At 29.5% G+C, this 12,467-nt stretch overlaps 1 protein-coding gene across 3 annotated transcripts in view; it reads left to right on the top strand.

Annotated features, from left to right (window-relative positions):
• The window catches only part of LOC129960941 (protein BCL9 homolog), a 117,275-nt gene that overhangs the window by 32,589 nt on the left and 72,219 nt on the right, over positions 1–12,467 (top strand). For all 3 annotated transcript variants that reach the window (XM_056074694.1, XM_056074693.1, XM_056074696.1), the window contains exon 2: positions 4,399–4,505. In XM_056074694.1, the coding sequence (XP_055930669.1) occupies positions 4,399–4,505 (107 nt within the window). The remainder of the gene's footprint in view (positions 1–4,398; positions 4,506–12,467) is intronic.

Genomic DNA, 12,467 nt, shown 5'->3' with positions numbered 1-12,467 from the left:
TAGGACGAATCTCCGTGTTTTATATCTCCCTGAATTCGAAAAACGCTTTTGGCCTTTTAACTATCTGCCTTGAACACGATAACTCAAAAAGTTTTTGGGCTGGATTGATGAAATTTGGTATTTGGACTTAACATCAGATTTATAATTTTGTACGTAATCCATTTAAAGGAAGTCTCTCTGTTCAAGTACAATTGAATTCGATAGCTTGAAAATGGATACATAAAATAATTTTGTTCTCATAGTTTCCATCTAAGGTTTGCATTAAATTTGGTACCGAATCCTTGAATGGTTGACTGTCTTCGTTCTTTACTGTCGTAGGCATGCAAACGCAATGACTTAAATCAATGAAATTCGGTATACGGTCTTGTGATTACATCTGTAGTTCCGTGTCGAATTTTGGTTTTTCAATAGGTTGAAAAAAAGGCATTCAAAATATATATTCGTACGATAGATTTAGTATAAATGCTAAATTTACTCTCTTAACCCAAGGTCCACAATTTTATGCAGGGGGGGGGGATAAGACCTTTATTAAAGAATATGCGCGAAAGTTTCAGGCAAAATATTCTTTTCGGTTTTGTGTATGTGTCAGAATTGTATGTTTTTTGTATTTTAAACTATTGTTTCTTGTTAAAAAAAAGATGTAATGTGCATTCTTTTTTTTATCAATTCATTTTATTTAACGACATTTATAGTAGTAAGACTTCAAACCATCACACCTGACGATACTTGTGTAATATTATCTCGCATTTATATCGCCGTCTTTTAAGATTTTTCTTTTATTAGTCGCTCCAGATTTTTGGAGCATTTTTTTTTTATCAATTCAAATGGTTTAGCGCGATTTACATTGTCGTCTAGTTTACGCCATTATTTCTTGGTCTCTTGAAAGTGTTAATGGGAGATCATATTTCGTATGACGCTCATCTGGTGTAACTATTCCTAGGCATTGATTTTAATTAGCATTGATTTTGAAATTCACATTAATTATTTTTAAATTCTGATTATTAGATTTTATTACTTCGGATTTTAATTAGTTCTATCGTTATGTTTATTTTCGTATAAAAAATAATGACAAATTCCGTTTGACCATTGAGATCTTGTCAGTACAAATGTAAATAATTTACATTTACATCTCTTTAAGCGTCGTAATGCTTCATGAAATTTGTGGATTTTCTGAAATCTATTTTATTTCCCTTATCAGTTAATACTGTTTTTCGTAACTTGGAAAACTAGGTCTGCTGGTTGTGAAAAATAGAAAAAATAAGCTGCTTCGTTTTATTATATTTAATACTGTGATGAAAATCAAATTAGAGGCACCATAAGGCTTAATTAAACATTATCACTCTGGAAAGCATGCGCGAGACTGTCAGCCAGTGTTTTTTCCAGTAAATTTGAACAGCCGCTAATGCGCTTAAATGTTTGGTAGTATGCGTATGTTGTTTGATTTAGAGATTCGCTGTGACAGGAAACGAGTCATATGAATGTCTAGTTTTGAGATTGCATTTATTTTTCTATCGAAAAAAAATCTTAATTTAATAATGACCCAGTTAAAATTATTGAGAAGCTAATTAATTAATCTTATTCCACTTTGAGAAAATTTGAGGAAATCAAAATTGTTAATTTCTCGACTCTGCGGAAAATGTCTAATTTTAATCTAGAACATTCCATTTTAATTTGTTATCTATGGGAAGATATTGTATAGTTCTCTTGATTTCTTCTGTCGTTAACTTGATACATATGTGGCGTTTTCCATGTAATGTTAACTTTGAATATTCCTGTGTCTCCGCTATGAGGACATTGAGTTACATGCACGCTTCGGCTTAAAACACACATTATACATTTTTTTATTCAAACAATATAGACTGACCTTTACTGGGATCGCAACTACTAATTTTGGTTTCTAATTAAAGTAATTATATTGTCTTTTAAGGAATTAAACTACCAAATGCGGCCAACAAAGCATTTTAAACACTTAGTTTTTGGATGGCAAAGAAGTGTTAATTTGATTGATTCGTTGTTGGATTTCAATATAATTTCATGAAATAAAAGAGTAATGCTAGTAATGTAGAAACTATTGAATTCAGAAAAATGCTGACTCATATTTGATAAAATTGAAGAATGCAGTTTAATTAAATTTGGCTTAATACTTCTGGCGAAATTCAGTCAATGGAAGTTTATGCTTTTTTTTTTTTTTTGTTTTTTCTAACTCGAAACCGTTTTATCTTTTTCTCGATTGCGACAATCATTTAATTGGATTCGCTTAAATCTATCTTTATATCAATTTTTTTTTCTATTCATCTAGTGTTGGGGGAGAAAAAAAAAAAAAAAAGATTGATTCTACTTTTTAGATAGAGCAATCATCAGCTTGCTGCAGATTCCAAGTTCTCTTCTATCAATTTTCTTATCTATGCTTTTAAGCAGAGTGATTGAAATAGCAGTAGAAGGCTCTGATTGAAATCGTCGTAAGTAACCATAAAGTTATCTACTGGGAATTCTTGTCACTCGTCTTCCGAAGATAGGAATCTGTATTTTACACCTGTGGTAATGGTTGAACTTAAAATGCTTCTCTAAAATGTGCGTATTGACTAAATCCTATTAAATTAGAATTCCTTTCAACTAGAGATTAGATTTGTGCTTTCCTATTTATTTCTTATATTTGTGCAGATGACATTTGGTTTGTATGAGACAAAATGGTTGTGTTATTGTTGCCATATTGCCAGCTTCTTTTTTCGTCTGCCATTTTCCTGTAGCCAAAGAGCAAATGGATTTATAATAAATTTTGAAAACTAGACGGAATTAATTATACTTGTCTTAGACTTACTAGATGTAATAAGAAGATTATTGAGCAATTCTGGCACGCTAAGCACTATATAAAGCAGGGCTTCTTTATCGTTTGTCTCAAACTGTAATTGATTCATATGAATCGTCATACTGATGTTCATATGAATCTATTAGAGCAGTATTATATAGGAAAAAATAATACGAATCTGAAAAAGTTAATTGTATTAATTGTATATTTGTACCAGCTTTACTTAGAAGATACTCTTGAGACATTCTGTAGTGTTACGTCTTATATGAAGCATTGTTTCTTTAACCACGTCTCGAATTCAGTTCGTTGCTTCTTCAACTGATGTTTATGATTCGCAATATTGTGACGTAGGGAATGAATGATACAAACCCGAAGTGCTAATTGTACTCGCTCAGGATATAGTAACTTTACATTTATTGCAGAATTATGTATTGTAGTAAACAGGGTTTCTGACATTGTGTTTCCCTTAAATAAATGGGTTCTCGTTAAGCAGGATGCTTTAATTTGACCGCAAGTGATGTCGCGTTGGAAAATATTGGAGTCTCAAAACTCTTAAATGTCTTCCTTTTTCCAATTTCTTCCACATTTTAGGTAAAGGCAGTTAAGAAGGGAAAAAAAAAAAAAAAAAAAAAAAGGATAGTTTTGTTTTGCAGTTTGTCAAATTACAGTTTTTATTGGGATTTCCTTTTAGTTATCATTAATTATTGTCTCATTTTCTTATTTATTTTTCAACTTTGAAATCGTGGTAAAAAATTGTTCGTCCGATATGGAGTTACAAAAAATAATGTTGCTCTCAAAAAGAGTAGAAAAGCCCCGGCATAAATTTTGAGATCGCAATAACATCGATACTTGATGCATGTATACTAATTATTAACCAGAGAAATATGTAGAAAACAGCTTTGATTTGTTTATATTGAATTAAAATTTCGTCTTTAAAGATGTTTATCAATTTATCTTATTTTCATCCATCATTAATTATTGCTTCATTTTAGTTTTCCATACATATAGCTAAGTTTAGGACTTGAACCCCATAGCAAATTATTCAAAATTGAATTATTTCTCTATAAATTGCTGCGCGTTGTCAATTGTTTCGATTTTGCAAAGCAAATTTTACACACTTACATTTAGTTTGCAACAATGAACCAGAAAAATCCATTAAATAGTAATTAAATCTCTATTGCACAACCGTGTCCAATTACGTATCAATTTTTTTTCGGGGAATTTTCATCTTGCCATATGTCGAACTAATAAGGGTTTCAATTGACTTGCATATTCGATTAAGAGTGATATTGCATATCAATATATATTTTCAAAATGTTCAATTTATAAGTGCAAGTATAATGTAGAGAGATCATTATTCCATCTTAATGTTTCGCCCATTCTTATTACTTAAATGTTTTTGAAAGTTATCATGAAACATAAGCGCAGAATTTGTAATTTATGACTCTATTTAAGATAGATTTCGTATCTTATAATAGTACAAATAGCAGAACCTTTTTTTTAAACACATGAATAAGCTTAGTCATTTGTACTTTTAGTGTGTCTTTTTAATGTTTGTCAATGTGGTTAACTTTTTTTTTCTTTCTTTACAGATGGGAATCCGTATGAGGTCATACGGGGCATGTGGGAAGGTGCTTACGTGTCTCATTTTATTCGACTTTTCCAAAAGAAATTCGGTTTCAGTTGCTTAACGACACAGGTAAGAATAAAATTAAAAACCAAATATTTGAAAGATAGTCAAAATATTTTTTGGTTCTCATAAAACGGATGTTATTCCTTATTTCACGTAAGTGTAAGAGCCACTCTATACTCTTGCTTATAAAATTGGTTACGTAACCTAAAGCCAGCCCCTCCTTCTTTTATGGCATTTTTAGAAATTCTGTATTTTTGGATTAATTATGTAATGCTTAGACTGAGCCCTTGAGATTTGTGGTATTAAGTAAGTTTTTGAAGCGTTTCCTTTTTGTGGGAATCTTTTGTATTCATTTATCAATGGTAAGTCCGAAATATGTGCGGTATTGCATGAATGCTGCAAGAATTTCAATTTTACATTAACTGATGAGTTTTTTTGACCATGATCTGTTTCATGGCCATTGTTTCAATTAGGTGCTATGTCATGACGTTTAACAGCTGGAAGTGTTGATAATGGATTACCACATTTGTTAAAATTGAACGAGGTAAGTCATCATCGATTGCATAGATTTACAAACTTTGGCCTCGGCAATTTTTCGACATTCTTGCTTGAATTATATTTTTATTCCTTTTTTCTTTTGAAACTTTTATCTTTCTGTTCTTTCTCGGTTCTTTGTTGGAAATTTATTTGTTATTGATATTTTTTTATTATAATTTTGCTCTTTTATCATGGATTCTTTGGTCTGACCAAGTTGTTTTGGCCTGTAAATCACTACTTTGAACAAATATGACATTTTTTATTTGGATATGATTGAGCTTAGAGATTTTTTTTTTTTTTTTTTTTTTTTTTTTTGCGTCCTGTATGTGATTGAAAATTTTCATTACGCGATATTTGTATATTTTAGAAATTTTTAATATCTTCTAATTTCAAATATGCTTTAAAAGGAGTAGCGAAGGGAAGGAGATAAAGCATTATTCTGTCACCGTTCATTCAAAATAAATTTTTATAATTGAAAGTTTCTTAAGGAGGTCATCTACTTAATGAAGCGTATCTGAATTTCAAAATTTCCAATTATAAAATTCATTTTCGTCACCGAATTTCAGAATTGTGTTGAAAGCTATATTCGCCACTTTTCATTTTGAAGTCTCCAGCAAAAAGATTTCCGCCTTCTGACGTTAAAATAATTTCGTGAAATCTCTTCATTAAAATTTCGTCCCGCATTAAGAGATAATCAGAAGTACAATGTCGATTATAATTTTGATCGTGACTTTTAAATGGCTTTTCGGTAGTAAAATGTCGATTATACTTTTAACGACGGTTTTTAAAAAGCTAGTGAATCTACGATTGTGAAATCATATCCAAAGATTCATTTTGTATCAAAAAGTCAATATACATGGATTATATTGGTCTGATTTTTCCTTACATAGTAAATTTATGACATCAGGAATTGTTGTTTTGCCATTGGAAATTGTGAACTTAGCTTGAGTTTCTGTATGTAAATGGCATCTAATGAAATTTTTAGACATATTTTATTAGGAGGCTGGGTGATATTTTCTTTCAAATGTTACCTTTTATTTGAATGCGGAATGTAATATAAAAGAATAATATTTAGAATTTCATTTCTACCTCTTTAATATTGTGGGTAATTAATTCAGGTGTGTGATAGGTTAGTGAAAATAAATTAGGTTTTGTTACTGATATTATTGGTACCTTTCATTTCTGATCATTGAAAGCCATTGATCAAATTGAATAAATAATAATTAGTAACAATAGTAATAATTATTGATATTTTATTCTCTTAGTGGTCTAATGACCCAAGTTGAGTAATTTCAGACAATATACGTGGAATTCTTAGTTGCCTACCACAGAGATATGTGAAAATCTATGCTTAATTATTACTAAGATAGTTCTTGATAAAAGAGTAAAAAAATATGCTTGTACTTAAATTTTGGAATTGATTACAATTAAAAAAATTTAATCTACTGTATATAATTTCTGATTAAAAAAGTTTCTAAAGTAAAAATTTCATGCGAATAGATGTTTTTTTTAAAAAAATTAATTAATGGGTTCATCTTAGTCGGATTCGGCATAAAATAAAAATTCATTTTTATAATTTTTTTCTTCTTGGATTCTAAATTTGACCTTTAACCTGTTGAGGCCGATTGCCCTACTCATAGGATAAATATTTTTTAATTGAACGTGGTTAATACTTACGTATTTAGTTTTTTTTTTTTTTTTTATTACTTTGGCGAATGTTGCATTTGCATTTTTTGTTTGTTTATTGTTTGAATTTATTTTCGAAGTAGTGCAAGGAATTTGAAAGTAATTTTTATTTTCTGATATTTTACGATATTAAAAAAAACAACAACCTTTATTTATGAAAAAAGAAAAAGCTATTTAAATAACGATTTTAAATCGATTTTTCAATAATTTTTCTTATAGAAAAAATTAAGACAATTTTTTTATTAATTTAAATTTTATTTTACTTTTTGTTTTAATCATGAGGTTTTTAATAGGATTTAAAAGAAATTTACTGAAGCATGTGGTTTTAAATTAAACAAAAGGCTTATAAAAGTATTGTTACTGCCATATGTTTTTCTTTCGATTGTATGTTAAATACGAAGTAAGAATTTTATCCAATAGTTTCCGGCAGATAGAATAAGCAAAGTTGAGTATTAATAATAAATGTTGAAAAACTTTAATTCTGTTGTTGAAAATATGGGCTTGGAAATCATTAATTCCCATTTTACAATCTACTTATATTGATGAAAACCCAATGAAATTTTCATCTGTTTGTTGATAATAAAATTGATGATGTCCTAATAAATAGTTGAATGATGTTCTAAAAGGTCAATTCATGCTCATGTGAAATTTGCCTCGTCAGTTTAATTTTGAAATCTATTTCACATTTTTCTTTTATTTTTTGTAATATTATTTCACAGCACTGTGTAAGACAAAAAGTAATGAAAGAGATGCATTACTGCATTTACTAAGTGATATTCCTTTATATGCCGACGGTATTTAAAAGTACCGCTTCAGTCTTGCTGATATCTTCATAATATGACTATTTTTTCTGATGATATTCAAAAGAACACGAACAATGTAGCCCCAGCAGCAGACAATAGACATCAACTAAAAGCGGAAATTAAACTATCAATTAAATTATTTTTAAATTAATTTAAGTTTTATCTCTCTTTTCTTAGCTTGTTCTGCACCAAAATTAATGGTGCAAAGATAAAAATTGAAAAATTGGTGGCTAAATAATTCGGTAAACAAAAAGGTAAATCTACAATACTATGTTTTGTAGAAAACTTAGAGTCGTTTGCTAAGTAAATGCTGACTATTCCCTCCTTTTTATTAAAGTATAGGAAAAAAATGTTTTGTATGAGGAAGTTGCTTAATTGTTTTCATAGATATCGGAGAAACATGATATCTGGCATCGTCAAGTCCTCTGAATCGTCGAATAGTCTTGAAAGTATCTATTTCTGCCAGGCGAACAGTCGGAGTCTTGTCGCGACATCGAAATAGATTCGCATTTTTCGTTTCAAAAAAAAGAAAATTTTTTTTTCTTTATTTTCTCTACTAACTCCCTATCATTTCAGCCCGCAGTGTGAACTGGAGTTTATTTGAGCACAATTTCTCACGGCGCCAATTAACTGTTTGGAATCTTGGAACATTTATGATTTTCTCATGCTGTAAGCTTAGTTTCGTTGAATGAATTGATGAATAAATAAATAAGTTCAAAATTCCACTCTTCCACTTAATACCAAATTTATTTTCTCACCTGGGGTGTTAATTTTACTTTTTTTCAAGTGGAAGTCTTTGAAAAGTGAGGGAAGGGGTGGGGCGTATCGGTTAGATAAAAAATAAAATTTGAAAACGTAATTACTTTTCAGTGTATCTCGCCTACAGCTATTCTTGTAATGTGCGAAAATACGAATTAAGAATCAGAGAAAGATATCTGCAGAAGGGGCTAAGTGAAGGATAATGAAAGGATCTTTTCATTTCGAAAGTGAACTGCCAGAAAAATCATTAAAATAAAACAACGTAGATCTTACTTTTTACTTCCTTTTTATGGAGATAGTCAAGGACGTGTTTCCAGTGCGGTTTCTCTTAAGGGGAAAAAAACTGAGAGATGAAAGTTATCCTCTTGAATTTTAAAAGAACGGTAGTTTTTAAGTCAATGATATTAATTAGTTTTTTAAACAAAATGTGTATAACCCATGATAATTTTTGAGTATGTTTTTTATTATGTTTTCCATCAAATATTATCTACTTATTAATGTGCTTGTTTCAGACAATATAAATTCTTCTGCAATAGCATAAATATCTCATGTCATAGACAACATTGATTTATTAGAACTAACTGAATAATGCAAGGTGTCCCAAATAGTCGCTCACAAATTTTAAAAGTATGCCAGATATACCGAAACAATATATTATTACAATAGAGCATGAGACGCAAAGGTGACCGCTACTAGGGGCTGGGGGCCATTGAACTAAGTGAAAGAAAAGGGTAAACCAGATAAAGTGCACAATACGTGTTTAATAGGATAAAATTAATAATCAAACAACACAGGTGCTTAAAAAAATAAAATGTGATCATATCGAACATCATATTCTTAAAAAGATGTAAGTATTGTTCGTTTCGGGTTCCCAAGACTAGCACTTTTCGACAATTATACTCCGCTAAGCGATGGTATGCACAAAGATGAGGGGTTATTACGCTCCTAATCCTGCGAATAATCTTTCACACTATTGCTAAATGTAAATATCTCTTTTCCTCATTCCGCTCACCCCCTTTTTTTGGCGATATAAATGCCTCCTGACGCATGCGCAAAAGCCCGGTGCTTTTCCGAATTCTAGAATGAAGGGTACTCTAAAGGCTTGTTACTTATATCTTACTTACCATTGAATTCAAGTCTGGATTAAGTCTTTTGGAAGATTTTGCGCGATCAAGTTCCATTTACCTTTCAAACTTTCAAAACCAATTTTTCTAATGATTTTAATTTTATTTTCATAAAAGTAGTTTTAAGTGGCAGATGTTGACAAAATGAAATTAAAAAAAAAGGGCAATTGCAAATCGCTTTAAAAATACTGTTTTTGGTATAAAAAGTGCACAACTAAAATTTATACAAAATAAAGAGAGAAAAACCATGAAACTTTTCTTAACACAGTCAAAAAAAATTATGCAATAATAGTGGCTGACATTTTTTTTTTAAAAATCATAAAGCACCGTAATTTTTTAAAAATTATTGAATATTATAAAATTTCCAATGGTAATTACTTAGGAATATTACTAGAATTATGTTCCAAAAAGAATTAAAACATTACTTGGTTTTAATTTGAATTAAGTTTATACCACGGTTTCTATGATTTATGAAAATACAAAATGAAATAATTGAAAAGAATGCAAAAAAATTAAAAAGGCCTAGGGACATCTAAAGTTGTAGGACCCCTAGGCAGTTGCCTGCTTAGCCTATTTAATCATTCAGCCCAGCTAGCTATGTTGTTATTCATGCATCTTTATGTGTTTGTTGTGAATTTGAATTCCATTAAACCTATTTTTTGCACTTTCTCTGTTATGACTTTTCTTTTACTTTATTTACTGCCAAAGAACCCTCTGTAGTTTTTGTAACTATATTTTCTGTTGTAAAAATGACTTGTTTTTGTATTTTAGAACTGTCCTTAAAGTTATTAATAAATGGTCTTTTGGGACACTTTGTATAATTAATGCATGTGAAATGTAATTTTACCCATTATTTAATTAAGGAATTTGTACGTATAAAATCCTACGCAATTTTTCATTGTGTAAGCATTTCTTCTTTGAATTGAAATAGAAAAATAATTTACGATTCTAGCAGTTGAAAGAAAGTTTATGTTAAGTTTTGTATTATATATATATATATATATGAGAGAGAGAGAGAGAGAATCGTATATTATTTTCTATTAATATATATATATATATATATATATATATATATATATACAAAACTTAACATATACTTTCTTTCAATTGCTAGAATCGTAAATTATTTTTCTATTTCAATTCAAAAAAGAAATGCTTACACAATGAAAAATTGTATATATATAATTTTTTTAAAAAAAATTATTAGCTAGAACAAAGTTGAGCTTAAGAGTATTAGAATATTGATGCAATTTAAACAAGTTCACCTTTTATTTTCGATATCTGCTAATTTATTATTTGAACATGCGAATGTAATGACCTCTATTTTATTATTCAGCTTAAAAGTTAGATTTAAAAATTATTTGACAGCTTTTATTGCTCCATTCAAATTTGCGATTGCAAAAAGTGATTCGTATTTTGATGTTATTTTGATATAACCTTATTACTAGTTTCATCCTTAAAAATAAACAAAAATTTCGTGCATTTTTTAGTAACAAATAATTTATTGAAAAAAAAGTGTTGAATTTCTTTTTCTTAATTAATGTAATTATATGACATTTCAGTCGTTTGTTACATTCGTATTTTTACATTATTTTAGTATACTGAAAGGAAAAGTTAAAAGCTTTAGTGAAGTTATTTGGGAAACTATTCTTAAAATAAGATAGGTTTCAGATCTTTCTTCTTTGATCACTGCTGCTTTGTACGTTTTGCTCTAAAAGTAGTTTCTAAATATCCCAACGACAGCCATATTGAGAAAGATGTGTTTTGCAGGATATTTGTCATATTATGCCGTCTACGCATAACACTGTAGCCATCCCTTTCTTTATTGCGCAATTTATTATTTTAATACCTTAACAGAATTTCTTTGAATTTTGACGCTTTAACTGTAGCATTATGAGAGTTTCATTAAGCATTCAACTAATGTAAACTAGTTTTTTTTTTTTTTTTTTTTTTTTTGAAATTTTTCAATTTTTTTCTCGAATTTTTCTGATTGTAGCTTCCCCATACGCCGACCTAATAATTTACAGAATGTAAAAATTTTCATAATTTTTCTGCTCGTACAAAAGGAAATTAGGTTTTTAAAAATATAATATTGGTTGAAGACAGCGTCATTTTCAAATTCAATTTTTAATAGAAATGTTGTGACGTATACTTAGTACATTAATTTGTTAGGATTTTTTAAGATTCATGTTTAAGATTCATATTTTTATCTATCCAAAGTACTTTTTATAGCTAGGTAGATAAAGTATTTATAAGATTTATTTATAAGATTTGATAAAGCATCAAATGATTTATAAGAGGCATTTTTAATTTATTTTGTGTTAATTTGGTTACGATTCACAGAATTTACTGTAAGAACCAACTGAATGAATGTTAGTTTTGGTATTGCGTTTCCTGCAAGTTGACTCCTACTATTGCATAACACAAGTTCTGTATCATCAAAGAGCTATGGCCGTTGTCGGGTGTAACGCTGCCCTGAAATTCAAGCACAAATCTCCTCTGGCCATTCGTTCTCATATTCTGATCCCCATGAGGGGTCTTCCACTGTAATAAGCCAGAAATTGCTATTTTTAACTGTTTTTTACCTACAGTTTATGCGAATTACTTTGGCTGTCTCGTTGCAGGAGTGCAGTTTATTCATTCTTTCTAGACTGGTTGGCAGAGTATCAAGATTATTCCATTCACTAGATGGGGCTTTGAAGAGTTGTGAAAAGAGGGAAAATTTTCTTTTAATATATAATACCTCTCAGATGTTCTTAATAAACCGATTTAATTTAGAGTGTTGACTATATGTTTCACTTAACATTTCAGGACAAGAAAAAATTAACATTAAATTTGGCTGCAACCGATTGTATTAGATAGTATTAATTATCTTCTCTGAGCTGGAATAATATGTCGTATCTTCCCTCATCGTATATATTTTCGTAAAGCTCCCTTGTGACACTAGAATAGATTAGAGTGACACTAGAATAGAAATGGAGATACTTCTCCATTTTGTGTTCTTCCTGTTTTTCATGAACCAGTAATGAGTCAGATCATCTATCTGCCATTTATGAACTAAATATGATTAGTTACTGGCGGAATCGTAAATATACAAGAATTAAAACAACACGGATGGA

The sequence above is a fragment of the Argiope bruennichi genome, chromosome X2 (assembly GCF_947563725.1).
Source record: "Argiope bruennichi chromosome X2, qqArgBrue1.1, whole genome shotgun sequence".
Taxonomy (NCBI): domain Eukaryota; kingdom Metazoa; phylum Arthropoda; class Arachnida; order Araneae; family Araneidae; genus Argiope; species Argiope bruennichi.
Note: the sequence above shows the minus strand (reverse complement) of the source record. Positions and strands in the feature narration are given on the sequence as shown.